Source organism: Perissodus microlepis, chromosome 6, assembly GCF_051167445.1.
Source record: "Perissodus microlepis isolate ML-2025 ecotype Zambia chromosome 6, ASM5116744v1, whole genome shotgun sequence".
Classification (NCBI taxonomy): Eukaryota; Metazoa; Chordata; class Actinopteri; order Cichliformes; family Cichlidae; genus Perissodus; species Perissodus microlepis.
In genome coordinates this window covers 25,376,457-25,393,929 of record NC_140466.1, presented here as the reverse complement: position 1 = coordinate 25,393,929, position 17,473 = coordinate 25,376,457, and the positions used below count along the sequence as shown (strand labels likewise).

General features: G+C 41.0%; 1 protein-coding gene across 2 annotated transcripts in view; it reads right to left on the bottom strand.

The window, feature by feature from the left end:
* The window catches only part of dclk2a (doublecortin-like kinase 2a), a 46,092-nt gene extending 29,012 nt beyond the window's left edge, over positions 1-17,080 (bottom strand). For both annotated transcript variants that reach the window (XM_084931661.1, XM_084931662.1), the window contains exons 1-2: positions 16,135-17,080; positions 11,869-12,206 (exon numbers count right to left, since the gene is read on the bottom strand). In XM_084931661.1, the coding sequence (XP_084787787.1) occupies positions 11,869-12,206; positions 16,135-16,540 (744 nt within the window). In that variant the 5' untranslated portion in view covers positions 16,541-17,080. The remainder of the gene's footprint in view (positions 1-11,868; positions 12,207-16,134) is intronic.
* Between the last annotated feature and the right edge of the window lie 393 nt (positions 17,081-17,473).

The window sequence follows — 17,473 nt, the reverse complement described above, 5'->3', positions numbered from 1 at the left end:
TGGCCTCCACACGCTTTGCACAGCTGACAGCCCGCCCCCCACCCAGCACCCCGGCTCTCTGTCGTCTGGCAGCCTTTTGTCTTCCCGCTTGTTCGGTCGGTCCTCGTGAAACATGGAATAGGTACTCTGGTGTCATAACTGCAGTGACCGTGTTACAAGTTGTCACGAAAGCTGGGAACAAAGATTGATTCCGAGTATCCAAATAGATGTTAAGTTATTGCCAAAGCTTCGTGCTTGTCTATCAGTGCCAGCTTTGTTTACTCAAAGTCAAGTCAAATCTACTCGCAAACAGGAGAGCCGATACAATTCTTGGCACATGAATCCCCAAATGAAAAACTGGAGCACATTTTAATGAAGCCTCGTCTTAGTGTGGTTCAAACCAAAAATACACGGCCACTAAAGACGCACACGGAGAAACTAAACACATTCAAACAGCTAAGACATCGTCAATTAGAAGACAACACAAGTGCAGCATAACAAAATGCACAGAAAATGACAGAAAAACCACTGAAATGCTGTTTTATTAAGAAGCTGCCTGCTTTCAGTGTGCCAATAATCTACAGTCTGTACTCTGTGGGGGGAAACTGCTTTAAACTCAACTTTAAAAAAGCAAACTGAACAAGTATCCCTCTTCCACAATGAAAGGACAGCCCTGCAATCCACTAAACTGACAAAAAAATCTGATTTACTAGCAATATAGCTTGAATAGTCTGATTTTCTAGTAAGGATTTGACAAATAAAAGGATAATTCAAATAATAACATATTGTCGAGCCTATCAGAGAGCACTCCTGGTTGGATGGTGTCAGTGCACTGGCGTCAGATGGTGCTGTATGCTAATGACAGTACAGAACAATGGGTGGGCATGCAAATTTCATGGCTGTTGACCCAAATGACGGTGTTTAATCCAGACTGTGTGCTGACAACAGCTCAAGCCTGACAACCAGATGAAACCCTTGTGTGGCCTTGCCTCTAGCTAGTCAGAGATGGAGGCAGTCTTATTAATCTATCTCTAACTGCAGCAAGTTTCACCGCCTTGCCAGGAGAATGTGCAAACAACAAGACATCAGCACCTTCAATGTGACAACTGAGTGAGAAGAATTCGGACAGCTTAATGAATGCAAACCCTTTAACTGCTGGCACAAGATAGTGGTGCCGCACGGCAAGACCTGGGCTGCTGGGATAATGGGGACAGGAGGCCATCATCATTAAGACCATGTCATTGGAGATGATGCCAAAGTGCATCAGCGTCACAGTAACCACATATATGTATACGCACCAAAAACACAGCAGTGCATGAATGCACTCTTTCTATATGTGGCACAAACAGAGCAACTATTTGGAAAGTTGTGAGCAATCTTAACTCAATATTGAGGACAACACTGACATTTTTATGCAGTGCGCTGCAGTCGAGGAACTATATTTCTTTTTATGTCCAAAACAGCTGGTTACCAGAAACCCGATCTTTGTTGTCAAAGCTCTGGAAAGATATAAAGGGGGAATTGAACCTGAAAGGAAAAGTACATTTTCATTGCTGCCTTCAAGATATCAGTAGAATCTGCCTGTTGGGAAAAAGTAATCATCATAGTATTTGTCCCCTATTTACCGCCTCTTACTTTATTAATTTTATTTCCCCCTGTTTTTTTTTTTTTTTGCCTTTGCTTCCTAATGTACTGAACTGCATTTACTAATAATTGCTCCTGGGTGTAGAAATTAAATTGCACTGGCATGAATTGAATGCACAGCTGCAGCAATAACGCTGGATTAGTTTACTTTTTTTATTACAGTAATTTGTGTCTCCTCTTGCATAGCTCTATTTCCCCCCCATACACTTTGTACCTTTGTACATTTATGAATTACAAAATAATAATTGTGCATCGTTCGTGTCTGTTTACTGACAAAAATACACAGATTTGTGTTTTGTTGACATAAACAGGGAAATATCCTTTCAAATGTTAAATACAGAAACAGATGTTGGAATGAAGTTTTTCTGTATACTCCCTTTTCATAGGGCATCATCGGTTATTAAAAAAAAAAGAAAAAGTGCAGGAGGGATAAAAAAAACCAAAACTGTTGTGCATGATTTGTTTTAGTCTGCTGGGAGACGTCCCAGACTGTGAGCCTGCTGCTCTTGCACAGCATCACATCAAATTCTTTGTGCCCTGATAAACTGCAGCGGAGTTGAAGGGCTACAAGTGACCTTCAGTTGTTGTCATGCACACTGCTGTAAAAATACTGGAGCCCTAATGCACTTAACAGTTAAGGAAGCCAGTTTTTACCCATCAATTTATAGAATTTCTGCTTCGTGGTTGCTCTTATAGATTTTTAAAACTATAAGCCATCTTCTGCATCTTTAGATTATTATGGATGGATTCGGGATCCTCTGTATCCCATTAGGTAGTGCAAACAAAATAAGACATTGCATTTGAGCCGACTGTCCAGTTACTAGTGCTCCCATTTCCTCTCCCGCTCCTCAGGTTACTGACTGACAGGGGCTTTAAAGATTTTAGAGAGACGAGCATTTGAGTAGTCTAAAGGTCAGGTTCTGTTTTCAGTCTCTCAATAGTGAGCAGACAAACCGTTATCCTACAAACATCATTAAAAGAAGTATTAAAGGCAAATCCATTTTAGGATTTCTATCATTTTCCATGTGCACGGGCAGAGATTTTTGGAAAAGGGAAATATATACATATATATCATTACAGAACACAGATTCCAGTTATCTTTCCACTGATTGAATTCACATCATTGACTCCAGGTACAAAACAAAAAGTCCTTTTTGTTAGTTGACAAACCTGCTCATCGTCTATATCCCAGACAGACCTCACAGGTCATCAGGTTCAAATCTTTTAACTGTTAACCCAGAATCAGATCCAAGTGGTCTTTCAGTTATTGTCTGGAACAAGCTGCCTGCTGATCTGAGATCAACTGTGTGTGTATTCAAAAACAGACTCAGAACCTCTTTATTCACCCAGGCTTGCACTCATTAGGCACTGCTGATCTGATTTTGTCTTCTTTGTTAAGCACCGTGAGCCAACATGCAATGAAATGTGCTATATAAATAAAATTGCTATTTTTATTACTGTTCATTAAAATTTTATACATATTGCTTTCAGTAAGACCAAGAGCACAACGGCTATTTCAATGATATACACTCACTGATCACTTTATTAGGTACACTTTGCTGGTACCATGTTAAGAAGCATCAGACCAATTCTGCAGGTTTATCAGCTGGACATCCATAATATGAGTCTCCTGTTCAACCACAACCCAAATGTGCGCTACTGGATTGAGATCCAATGACTGCGGAGGCCATTTGAGTACAGTCACCTCACTGTCATGTTCAATAAACCAGTTTTAGATGATTTGACCTTTGTGACATGGTGCGTTATCCTGCTGGAAGCAGCCATGTAGCCATAAAGGGATGGACATGGTCAGCAACAACACTCAGGTAGGCTGTGGTGTTTAAATAACACTCGGCTGGTATTAAGGGGCTCAAGGTTTTGGTTAACCTGTGTGAACTGTAGCCTCAATTTCCCTTTCTTAGCTGACAAGAATGGCACCTAGTGTGGTCTTCTGCTGCTGTCGCCCATCTGCTTAGCCATTTAGAGATACAGCTTGAACATTATAGTTTGGATATAACAGAATGAATTTTGCGTGGTCGAGAAAATCTCAGAATATGTTGAACAAATTTAAGAACTAAGACCTTTTAAAAATAGATGGTCGTGACTTCACACTTCTCTGTTTTTAAAAAATTTAATCTGGCACCGAATCTGCCCTGAAACTTTGCAAATGACAGATAAAATGTAATCGATTGTTCACTCACAACAAAAAAAGATTTTTTCCCCCTGTGGAAAAATTGGATTTCTCACCTATTGATCACTAATGCTTTAATAGCTGTACCACACCCTGGCAGCCTTTCCTCACTTATCATGTGTCAGGGTCACAAAGGGTTGAAGGCTACATCGGGGAAAGGCAGGGAAACTCTGGACTAGGGCTGCCACAAACGATTATTTTGATAGTCGACTAGTCACCGATTAATTTTGCGATTAGTCGACTAATCAGATCATCATCCATTGGACGTAAAACTACAGCTTATTGCACCAGCAGCATCTGCTCTTATTGAACTATCATTAGCTTACAGCTTTAAGTGTTTAAGGTGCTAACTAAAAATAAAGACAAGATGATAGTTTATTAAATTTTAATGAAATTTGCAGATTGTTTAGGTGAAGTTTAATAAACTCAGCCGTCTGCTCCTTGATATCTAACATATAACGGGACACCGGAGTAAATTCTGGAGCATCTCACACTTCTGATAATCAGCTGTCTGCCTGACGTTTATTCAGCTGTGTAAAAACTATAACTTTGATCTCAGCCAAACCGATTTACTCAGGAACAAATAAAATACTAAAAAAAGCCAAACAATAAAATATTTAAGTTATCTAAGTGACTTATATATGTTTAACCTGAGTAGCGAAAGACAGAGGACTCTAGTGAGCCTTGCCCCGGCTAGCTATCGAGCTAGTGGGTAACAGACGTCTCTGAAAACGTCGGGGCGCTTTTGGAAATATGTGGTGTCTTGATAAACTGAGCAGATATTTGAGGTTTACACAGCTACATTCTCGCCTGAAAATATGGTAAACGTTTATTTTGTGACCCAGAAAGAATAATAAGAGTAACATTAAAACTAACTAGCTGCCGCCATTGTTGGAAACTGAGCTGGGCTGCGCTATGAATTCTGGGACAGAGCCTCTTCTTCTTCGGGGTTTAACGGCAGCTGGCATCCTTGTACATGCAGTGCTGCCATCTTCTGTTTCAGTCCGTTATTACACTCTTAAATCCTACTACTTATTCCTGCGTCTTTTGTGATCTTACAAAGCTTCAAACGATGCGTCGACTATTAAATTAGTCGTCGACGATTTTGATAGTCGACGTAATCGTGACTAGTCGACTAATCGTGGCAGCCCTACTCTGGACTGGACCTAGATTTTCAAAATCACAATAGCGCCAATAACATCAGACAGCATTCTGTGCTCCATTAACTATTCACACTTTAGCATTTGAAGTGGGTATAACCAAGACAGCCAGCGGTTAACACCATCTCAGCATAATGAGCCCTATTTCTTACCTTTCTGAGCTCTTTCTCAGCAACAGACTGAAGTTACCTTAATAGTTTCTGCCTGTAAGCATAACTCTGTACAACAAGAGGTCTGTATTAGTCTTTGGCAATGCTAATATTTACACTTACTTCATCCCATGATTGGCTCTCTGTGTGTAGCTCATAAAGGTGACCGGCTCTCTGTGTGCAGGTCAGCTGTGTCTGCTGCCTGCGATCAGGTCAGGTCACGTTTGCCTTTCGATTCAGTCGTCTTCTTCTCTGCCTTTACCGTTAAATTACAAAGAAACTAGCAACCAGCGTCACATGAGACAGCAGACCTATTAATTAAATCGTTCCTGTTGGCTCCCAGCATAGTGTTTGTCCTTAGTCCTGATATGAAAACTTTGGGGTTTGGAGTAATTTGGCTACTACTGCTATTTAAAAACTCTGTCTGCAGGATATGTAGCAGAGTATGCATCCCAGTTGAGCAGATGGTGTGGAGCTGAGTGGCATCTTTGCAGTAAGCTGCTGCCGAATTTGTTAAAACATGGCAGGAAAGTTAAAGATCTGTGTGCCTGAGATGACCACGTCTCGGTCCTTTCTTGCATCGCACAGCTCCAGAAGTAGTAGAGACTGTTGAAAGAAAAGTATTTTGAACAGTCGAAGCCCTGTGCTTCTAATTCTGTTTTTTATTTCAATCTTTAGCTATAATATGAGCAACCATTATGGGCAAATATATGCATATAAATAACAAAAAGCACAAAACTTTCACTTTATTGAACCGCTCCATCGTGTTTTCCTTTTTAATACAGCTCACAAAACATGCAATATATACTTCAGGAACATGAAGAATACTGAATCTATCAACGTTAGAGTCCTAAAAATGTGTATCAGCCCAAAGATGTCCAGCATGAGGCTTTAGTTTACAATTCATTCATTTCTCTTATTTTGTCACAGGGACTTTTTTTGTCTTTGCTACTTCTTCTACAACTCCCTTGAATACATTCTCTATGATTTACACGCAACAAAAGCAAACTCAGGGACCGCAGGACTGTGCCCAAAATTAATGAATGCATCGATTCGACAGTTTAGACAATTAAAATAGGAAAATCTTATTTTCTGCCTGCCCGGTTAGCTTTGAGATGTAAAACAGGGTTTTCTTTCAAAAGCAGCAGCTGATTCTGTTGGCCCTGATAACTATGATCTACAATTAACATTCAGTCTGAAGAGGAGCTTTGACTCAAGGAGGGAGAGTGGACAGAGACATTTTGTGAAAGGCCCCTTACTCGCGAAAAAACATCCGTGAACACAAACGCCCTCAAACACACCTGACAGCTGCACTGTAACCCTTCCTTCCAGCTTGTAGGTCTAATCATTCGGTTGTGGCCAGGGCGGGGGCTCTGTGTGAGTGTGAGTCCATCAGCGGGTGGGAGTCTGGGTGACCGGGTGGCTGGTACCCCCGATTTGATTTTGGAGGAGCAGATGGTCGGCTGCTGCTGGAAGGCATTTGGAGTGTTTGCGTGTGTTTATGGGTGTGTGAGTGACTGAGGAAGGAGCCTTAGAAGTGCTTTTTATACAGGCTATGGGGTTCAGACTAGAAAGATATTCACATGAACTACTAATATACATTCAGTTGCCAGTTTATTAGGCAACCGCATATTATTGTAGGGTTTTTCCCTTACAATATAAAGCGCCTCGAGTGATTTGATGCTATATAAATAAAACTGAATTAAACTGAACTGAACCTAAAACTTCCACTAAAACGGTGCTGCAGTAAATCCAACTTTTATGGGAGTTCTAATGTTCAGTTTCTGTTTCTGTGTGAGAGCCGTGACCCTTCTACTGTGGATTCATGAGAAGCCTGTATCTTATAATGCTCTTGAATTGGACTGCATTAAAATAATATAACTCTTTAATCTAGGGCTGTGCGATATGACCAAAATCTCATATCCCGATATAAGAATTCTATCGTCCTGATAACGATATAAATCACAAAAATGTAACATTTTCTGTAAATTCTGTGAATCTCGGGCAGCTCGTCTTGCGGGAAGTGTTTCCAGCTGCGCGTCATGTAGCTGGAGTCGAGTGTTTTAACCGATGCATTAAACTATACATTTTTAGACATAAGTTGTGCGTGCTGCGGGGAAAAGCCTGTTCTAACGTTTGAGTCTAAGGTTTATTTTCTAGCACCTGGCGGCTCTTTTTTACTTCTCATCCGTAAATAATCTGCTCTTTCACGTGATTCAGTTTATTTTGAAAAAACCCCCAACAGGATCTTGAGCTTTATTGTGAAAGGTTTATATGGTACATAAACAAGCGGACACGCGATGGCGTTACCGTCGTTGTTGCTAATGACAACGCATAAAAACAGGCGCTTATCCGTCCATAGTGTGGTTATATTAAATATAAGAGAAAGAGAGAACTTTACGAAATTAATATAGCCACTACAGTGACCATCAAAACGGTGAAAAAAATATTGCCGTAAACAGTTTATTTTGCGACACCACGAAACAAACGATAGCGTAAAATGAAACGATAGACGTTTTTATATCGTCATCCGATATATATCGTTATATCGAACAGCCCTACTTTAATCCGTCCATCACACTTATGGGACTGGGCATTTTGGAATGCATCTTTAGAGTAATCAAATACAACTTTGCTCGTGATTTCTGCTGATGAAGTTTTAGATATGTGGCTTTCAATAGATAGATAGTGTAAAAGAAATGGCCACTGTAAAGTCTCAGAGCAAGGACGATTCAAATCTTTAAAGGCTGTGTGGCACACAAACCAGGAGAGATGTAGGCATCATCAGAAAATCATCATAAAAGCTGTTAACTAAGAAATCACAAGGACCAGGAGAAATACTATGAAAACCCAACTAGCAAGTATTACCAACATGATCTGGGTAATATTCTGGTTAGAGCAATCAACTCACTGCATACAGTCAGTGTGTCAGAAAACTGAACTAAGACCAGCAGTAAAATGAACAAGAATGGAAAAACCTTAAAGAGGCTAAAGAAACAATCACTTTAAAACAGAATCAAATGCTCCAGCACAAACACATTTCCAGTGTTTTCACTAATAAATGGGACTGAAACACCACATTTTATTAGCTAAATAGCATATTTGCACCTCACAAACTTTGGAAGTTTTAATACTTTGAATTGACCAACATTACTTTTAATAAAGACTTAACTCATCTATATATAGCGCTTGCCAGATGGATGGATTTATACTCCACCAAAGAGCAGAAACCATCTGTTAAAGGAAGCTAAATAAAAAGACTACTGCATCCACAGGCTGGTGCGATGTGATCATTAAGACGCCTGCGGTGAATATCTAAGGAAGCTAAACGACACACTTGTCAGCATAAATTGTGTAATGTGTCATCTGTAATGGATAACCTCAAAACATTTACAGAGTACATGTTGTGAGTCACTATTACAAATGATTTATTTATGGTTGAAAAACATAAAAACCTAAAAGGGAAACAAGATTTTTCTAGTCAGTCAGCCAATCGGTGATTTATTAGAATCACTGCTGTGAATGTTGGGCTGCGACTGATCTTCAGTTTGATAAAATAATATATTCGACTGATGTGTCGTTTGGTTTTTTTCCCCTTTTCCTTTTTTGATGTTTTCCTTTAGAATAAATATAGATTGGGACATTACGGTTCAGTTTAAAGCACCACTGAACACACGGGCCATTCCCACAACACTGACATCGGCAATTTCAGTTTCACCCACTTCCACCACAAGTTACATTTACACAGACATTGTGGACTTTAACACAGTGCCTCATTCTGGCAAACTGTATCAGCATGGTTTGGGGTAGAGCAATCATTTAAACACTCTGCCCACCTCTTGTGAGTTCAGATGATTGGTCAAAGCATTAGCTCTCAACACTGATCATGAGTTTTAAAGTGCACAAATGCACCCCATAAAGCTCCATATCTGCTTCTCCTGATCTGGAGCTTAAAAAGCCTGGAATAAACAGCTGGTCTGCATAGCTGGTCTACTTGGAATCTCTCAAGGGATGGAAGAAGACATATCAAGGCTTTATGTCACACAATGTAATTCGAGTGGGAATTCGAGTCCGCTAACCGAATTCTTTAAAGTAGTTTTCAAATATGAAGCTTTTTTCCCTTTTAAAAAAAAAAAAAAAAAAATCCCTGTAAAAACTTTTCATTGTCAAAGAGGGAAACTTCAAATTTAAGTTGGAGAGCATCAGGTACAGGGAGCTTTTTTTCTTTACTTTCCAAAAAAGCTACTTTTAGCTGCTCCCTTATTCACAAGCGGTCGCTACAGCACGTAGCTCTGCATGTCTGATTTGGAAGATTTTTATGCCCCTTCCTGATGCAACCCCAAAGGGATATGTGGCTCCTCTCTGAGTCAAACTGGGGAGCTTTCGCTTGTTAGGCGAGGCTTCAGTCTACAATAATGTAAATAAATACAGCAATGTTCTGGATGCTATTATATAATCTTGTCGAGTCAGTGTTTCTGTGCAGTGCTGGCCTAACAGAAAGGATGCTTTGCTTGCTCTGTCAAAGGTGATAAGGATCACAATTCTCATGAGTCAATTTGTCCAGACTGTCCAGCCCAGAAAGATTCCCGTCAGCTCGCAGAAAACAAACATCAGCTGGTTTGGTTGTCACACTTTCAGTCCCAGTTTAATTTTTCTTTTCCCCACTCACCAACACTTTTAAAGCTCAATTTAACTTAAACTTGTTAACTTAACTTGTTACCAAAGAAATTCATTTAGTGATTTTGTACTAAAATGGACAAAGCATGCTGACATTTTTGTAGTCTTTGACATAATTTTGTAATCAACATCCCTGTGTGAGTGGAGCTGATCGTTAAAAATAAATAAAATGCAGTTTAGCTTCACTAAAAATGCAAAACACCTAGAGCTCTATCAGTTCCGTAGTTACAGTAATTAAGGTTTCACTTTCTAAATGCTTAATTCCAGTAAACTAGTTTTATGAAACCATGAATTGATACATTATTTGTTAGATAAAAATGTGCATCAATCTATTCCAGTATAGGCCAAATACAGGATTTCACAAAAATCTTTATCCCCCTAATTTTTTTAAATTTTGCTAGGAAAATGGGGGAAAGTGCAGTAAGTACAAGAGAAATACAGTATATATAGCAAAAACAGAATTCGTACAATTGTGAGTAACTTGAAAGTCAACATTTGGTGTGAACACCTTTATTCTGCAACACACCCTGAACTTTTTTAGCAAGCTATCCTTTAATTTTTAGGAATAGTTCTCCAGGCTTCTTGAAGGACATTCAAAGCTCTTCTTTGGACGTTAGCTGCCTTTTATTCTGTATCAATATGATCCCACAGTTCTTTATTAATGTTGAGCTCCAGGCTGAAGGACACCGATCCATGACTGTTGGTGTTCCATTGTGTGTTTTTCTATCCACGTAAGCTTTTACTGGACGGGCAGATTGTTTGGAATCATTGTGATACTAAAAAGTGAAGCTCTTGCCAATTAAACACTTTCCAGATGGTACTGCATGGTGGATCAAAATCTGATGGTACTTTTCTGTGTTCTATCAATTTTGACAAGATCTCCAACACCCCTAGCTGAAATGCAACCCCAAACCATGACGGAGTCTCTCCACTGTGCTTTACAGATGCTGAAGATACTCACTGTTCTTCTTCATACAACATCATAGCGCTTCATAGGTCAGTGTCAACTGGCTTAACAAAGAGTACAAGCAAACACATTCCTCTGAAAATTGTCAGGTACAAAGACTGGTTCTCTGTCTTAACTTCAACCCTGAAATCCACTGAATCATGCAACAAGATGAGTGTTCTATAAATGTATGTAACATCTTACATGTGACAAACATACTTTGACTTAGTTCTCTGAGCACATTTCATACGAACTCTTCCAACATGCATCACACAATACAAACATCACAAGAACAGACTCGGGAACAACTTCTTGTCCAGCATCATAACAACAATGAAAAATCTGTGTAATAATCACAGCCATGTACAATATTTCAAATGATCAGAAACTCTGTGCAATATTCTCATTATTGGTAAATTCACTGTGTAATACTCTTATCATATTCCTCTGCCTAGCATTGCCTCATTTGTTACCTCGTTATCTTACCCCGTTAACTTGCAAATACTTTTTATATTTAGTACTTTTTATATTTTCTGTGAGAATGACAGTTTGTTCATGGTCAGATGAGATGCCAGCGTAAATATTTTACACGGGGGCCACCATGTGTTGTAGCTCACCTCATGTCTGAACACCAGAATTTCAACATGTGCCCAGATGGATAGCATTATAGCATAAATAGTCTCATGTGGTACAACCAGAGCACGAGGTGGGGATACCATACTGATGGATACGGCACAAGGCCTTAAAGCCAAAGTGTATCCATTACTGCTTTGTTGAAATAATATATGGGCGTAGAATTATGTATGGGTGATTAAACTGACTTTAATTATCTGGACTGCTGACACAGCTGAAACCTATAAATTGCAGTGGTTTTTAGAGATAAGCTCAGCTTTGCTCTATCTGGTTCCCGTAAGCACATTAGCCAGTTTCATCTCATTGAAAACAATATGTTTAACTAGCTCTGGCTGTTAAGTTATGCAACTGTAGCAAATAAAATCACCACACAAACTAAAACAAGAACAGGTCATAGTTTGTGTAGTAATTACTGGAGCTGGTGTCCACACAGTTAAAGGCAGTTTAACATGATGTAGCGCAAGTTAAACAGATATTCGTCAGACCTACCTGCTTGCCTTCCAGTGTGTACAGTCTCCTCACTGCGCCAGAGTCCAACTTGATAGCGTCTGTGATGTCGGTGAGCACCTGCTCAAAGGAGTGTGCAGTTTTCTTATTGAGCAGTATCCGAACGGCCTTGCGGGGCTTGACGCCGCTGCGGATGACTGTGACTAACTTGGGTTTGATGAAGTCCTTAGATTCCCTCTGCAGCTCACTCTTCAGTGGGAAGAGAGACGGGAGGGAGCGCGATGTGCTGGTCTTGCTGCCCACTGACCAGTTGGGGTTCACGTTCTTGGTGTAGTCGACACGTCGGAAGGGTTCATTGGAGGCGCACACGTAACTCTCTCCTGCAGGAAGAAATGAGCTGTGTGAGGTGCTGTAAAGAGAAGCTAAACACTGGCGCATAAAGCTCAAATAGCCACGTAAAGAACTCAAGTCATCAGTGGGAGGAAGTCCTGCAACAGGTGAGATGGCCTCATCATTACCCTGACATTAACATTACTGCATCACTCTGGGATTATAAGGAAACTGTGGCAAGCTCTTGCTAAGATCAACACATACCTTTAAAGAAAAAACATCTGTGTGTACATTTACCAAAGAGAATGGCTGAGGTTATTTTGCTATTAATTGCGCACTAAAGGACACATACGTTGCACAACATCAACCATAGCATGCCTTACTAAACACTGCTCCCATATTGTGAATAACAACGAACTGACAGTGTGACGCTGTTCTTCTCTCTCCCTTCCAGCTGCAGGGCTGCTTTATTGGCCTTCCTCCAAAGAAAAGCGTTTTGCTTTATCAGCCAGCATTCCAGTTTAAACACCCTAGCACGCAAGTGTTTCTCCTTAACAAGAAAGTCGTGATAAGTACGGGAGCTTGGTGGGTGAACAAAAACCACATCAAGAATGTCTGGAGATTGTTTTGAAAGTGCTGGATTTGTGCTTCCCTGCTGCCGGTCTGTTCCAAATATGAGTAAGAGCTGGAAAGTCACAAATAGTGTCTGCAAGTACCAAAGCCTCTCTCAGAAGCAACTTACTGCAAGCTCAACTTCACGAGAGATATTCGGCTTTATTTGAAATAAATCTTGTTCTAGGAAACTAGATAATTACAGGGTTACTAGGAATCAGCATGTACAAACTAAGAAACCGAGAAATAGATTATTACTCATGGCTGCATCTGTGTATGAATATAAGACCCACAGTGGCTGGCTCTGTCCAGGGAATCCCAGTTAAGTAGCAGGAAGAGTAATCCTTTACATACCACAAAAACGTATTTGTTCAAAACTTAAAGGAAAACTTTTATTTGTAGGATATGTTCAGCATATTTTTCTCACCAGTTCATCTGCTGATAAGAAATCAATCCCAACACTGACATTTTGGTTACTGGATTTGTGTCAGAACAAGCGAATTGAACTTCAGCGTAAAAAGGCCAACTGAGACACCGCGTCCCAGGATACCAGGTTTTATTAAGCCTGCAATTAACCAAAGGCTAATTAAAAGGCTAGGCCACAGCTGGAGGGGAGCTGTGAGCTGTGGTTGAGCACCAAAACAAAATATATAACCGAGGCTGCCGTTCATCTGCAGGGAAATGACAGAACGCTGACATGCCCTCAGACGGTGCGCGGTGACGGGTCTATTCCCCGACGTCCCACGGGGATGTGATTGGAGCCCCAGCCACCCGCCGCTGGCTGCTGTCCTCGTGTGGACAACAGATGAGGACAGGCCTGACGGACTGTTTAACCAGCCCAGCAACTTTTACGAGGTGACACAGCGGTCACCAGTCCAGCATGACGTCAATAAGCAGCCACTGTTATTACTGTGATAACAGAGTTGCTGTCACCCAGAAATAAAGTGATATAATAACTGCAAAAAGTATTCTCAGTCTTATGAGGTCATGGTTCTCCGATTTATACTCACAATGTTACAAAGAAAGATCAACTTTCTTTAACCTTATCAGACTGTGGCCTTTACTTCACACTTGAATTTCAACTGTCAATTTGAGTTTTTACATTTTACATTTACATTGTTTCTATCATCCTAAAGGGTTGAACTTCATTCAACCCTTTAGGAATCATATTGTCACATTTTACAGAAACATGTAGCACACGTCTGTCATGAGAGGTGTGTATTATCAGTAAAGAACTGTTTCTAAGTCATGATTTAAAACTCTTTCAGCCATTTCTCTCTGCTGTAAAATACAAAATATTTTCCCTAAGGCTCAAATGCTTTAGTATCACAAGCCAATTTGAACACCGACCATTAAAAGGCTTAATTTCCCCATGAGGTTCAAATAAAGACCCTCTGGTGCCCAAACTTGTTATTGCCCCGACTAGAATTCCCTTTGTCAGCATGCTACGGAGCCCCACTGTAACCTGCAAAGCTCTTTCTAAACCCATTTCAGGATTGGCTATAGCCGTTGTTTTCCACAAGCACAGCAGTTCGAGTCGACTGGTTGGCTCTGTAATCCCATCTAGTCATACGAGGTGCACATGTGAATGGCGCCTGATTGGGTTTTCACACAAAAGAGTCCCAGCATGCCTCAATCAATGGATGCAGACTGCTGAGCTGTGCAGTAATGTTTGCTCTCTTTGTCCATTAGATGGGTGTGTAAACATCGACAAGATGGCCCACCTGCAATCTGAGCGGCTCAAGGAGAAATTAAGCAGTCAACAAACATGCTTACCATTGACCCAGGGCATTATCATATCCTGAAATTCCCACCTTAAAGGGCCTGTCTCTTCAAACCAAAGCATAAATGGAATATTTGTTCCTATTGGAATAATAGGCCCTATTTGGTGAGATTAGAAAAAAAAAAGACAGAAAAGCAATACAATCAAATCAATGGAGGCCAAATGGAACGAAGTATTCTTTAAGTATTCATTTTGGGGTTATTTAACCGTAATAACAAGGTTGACTACAGCAAAAACAACACAAAAGGACCTGCTTTATTTTTCCCACTATGTGGGCACTCGTACATTCAAACACTTGTCCTAATACCAAAATTCTTCTGCATACACCACCAGAACAGTCATTTTGGATGAACTGCCCATTGAAATAAAATCACTGGTTATGTGAGCTACTGAAGTAGCACTGAGGGGTGAAGTCAGTGCACCAAAACAACCTTGGTGCAGTTTGTTAAACTACTGTTGCTACAGAATTTAGATCAGGCGCTGGCCTAAATCTTCCCCAGTCTCTGGAGGGACAGAGTAAAGCAAATGAGTGCAGCACAGACTGAAATTTAGGAAGATGTGAGATGAAAATAGGATTAATAACTTCAGTAAGAGGTCAGTGGATCCTAAGTGTGTGTGAGGAGCAGTAATAGAGGACTGCAGTCAGGTCACAGTGCAGACAGTGAACATGAAGATTAACTTATTACTGAGAGGCCACTCTCCCTGCAGAGTAAACAGCACAGGGAAGGAGTAGGTAGGAGAGTATATTCTATTCGTTTCTGCAGTGAGTGACCAAATTTGTCTAGGGGCTCTTTGACAAGATGAGTACAGTTCTCCATATAGAAGGATTACAGGAACAATTGTTACCACTTTTTGTAGTAGTATTCACGTTTATCTTATAAAAAAAAAATGGACAGACAGGGGATGGGGGAGGGCAATTTTTATCCTACAAGCCCCAAGGCTGAGCTCAATCAACTGCAAAAGATTTTAAATGCCAGTGAAGCCAAAAAAATACAAATACATACGTTCACTCACTTACTCACTTATCCATTCATTCATTTCCAGGCAGGGGTGTATTTAGTGAAACACAGGGCACTTTCACGCCCACAAAAGCTCACAAATAAAGTAGCTAGGAGCGTGAGTCCAGCTGAGATCAATGGGTAGTGATGCACATTTTGCAGAACAGAGCATTAACTGTACTGAGGAGGGGTCTGTATGCTTGAGTGCATGTATGGCACTAGGTCAAACATGTTAGGGCGGTTACGTCAGTGCATATACAGCGATAATCTATATCGTTGCACTGCATCCAACATATAAGTAGATGGGTTTAAGTGCAGCAGATATTTGGAACAGAGTCAGAACTTTCCCAATTATGTTGTAAAAGCAGGACAAGGAGCCAACTCTCTAAATATAATTTGCTTTGTAAGTTTTCAGGCAACTTAATCAATATTCAAGGCAAAAAATGTAGCTTTTAAACGATAAACAGCATGTCTGAGTCGATGCACATTAGGCCACCATTGATCTAATCTCAAGTACAGAGCTCCTGTCATCATTTGCGGTCACGCAAAGTGATTGTTGAAGGCTTCATCCATCATCGATCTTACCCTCTACTAACTCATCCAGGCTGGTGATCTTCCTGCCCCCATCCAGCGTGTACAACGTCCGGACTCCTTGCGGAAGGTTGACGTTGTCTGACAGGGACCGTGTGAGCTCCATGAGCAGGGCATCCAGGGATCTGAATCGGTCGTTAGACACGGCGTACACCAAACCTTTGAAATACTTGTCACCATTGCGATAAAAGCGCACCTTCCTGGCCTTTTTCTCGGAGGTGAGGGACTGGAGAGTGCGTGTGCGGTAGAAACTACAATGCGCACTGTGCGCGGGGCTTGGCACCAGCCCGTTACCTCTAGAACCACATTGAGACCCGGAGCCCGAATTGGTCCTCGGTGGCCGGTGAGGCTTGTCTCGTTCCTCAAAGTGTTCAAATTCAATACTTCTGCTTAGCGACATGTCGTCTCTCACTTTATCTGAACGCTGCTCCAAACAGGAAACCAACTTTTATACAGAGAGAGAGAAAGAGATGAGGGATCGATGAGCCAAATGAAAAAGGCAGCCTACACGTGTGCGTCCCCAGTCTCCACGTTAAGCCTGCTATGCCTACCTTAAGCAGCACCAACAGTTTCAAAATGAGAGGGGGGGGGGGAGAAAGTCAGGATGTGACCCCTCAGTCCGCTGAATCTTATCAGATCGATCCGTTAAACTGATTCATCAACCGTCAACAAAACACAGCAGGAGTAATAATCCAGACGCCAGCTCGAGATTAGATATCCGGTTGAAAATGTGTCAAAAAACCGGCAGCTGTGCTTGACAGACATCGCAGTGGATCTCTGTTATCTCACAAACAGCCACGAAATGTTAGAAAAGTTCGGCACGCCGCACTGAAGCCGCCTCCTCCTCGCATCCTTTCCTCTAACTGGTCGTCAGCGCAGGCTGTCAAATCAATGGATAATGAGACGGAGGAGGAGGACGCCTTCCGCATCTCCGGGTCCTAATGCTGTCTATTGTTCCGTTCATGCATTCAAGACCCGAACAATGAAGTTGAGGTTTTACATTCCGGCCAGATGACCTCAGACTGAGGAACCGTAAGAATGATACACGCCCTCCCCCGGAGAGCGAGAAAGTACATTCTTAGCTGGCCTGAGATCAGTATAGCACAGCTACTAAAAAAACATATCGCCAGTTATGTATTTTATATATTACCTCTAGTTTACAATTAACCCCAAAGACATATATCAACCTTGTGTATTTAAATTGCAGCATATATATCAGATGATACCATTAATTAACATTTGCTCATTCTCGCTCATTATGTGTTTGACACACTTTATTAAAGGCTGAAATTTGAAACTTGGGGTAGCTTTATCTTAGATACATAACAGTGAT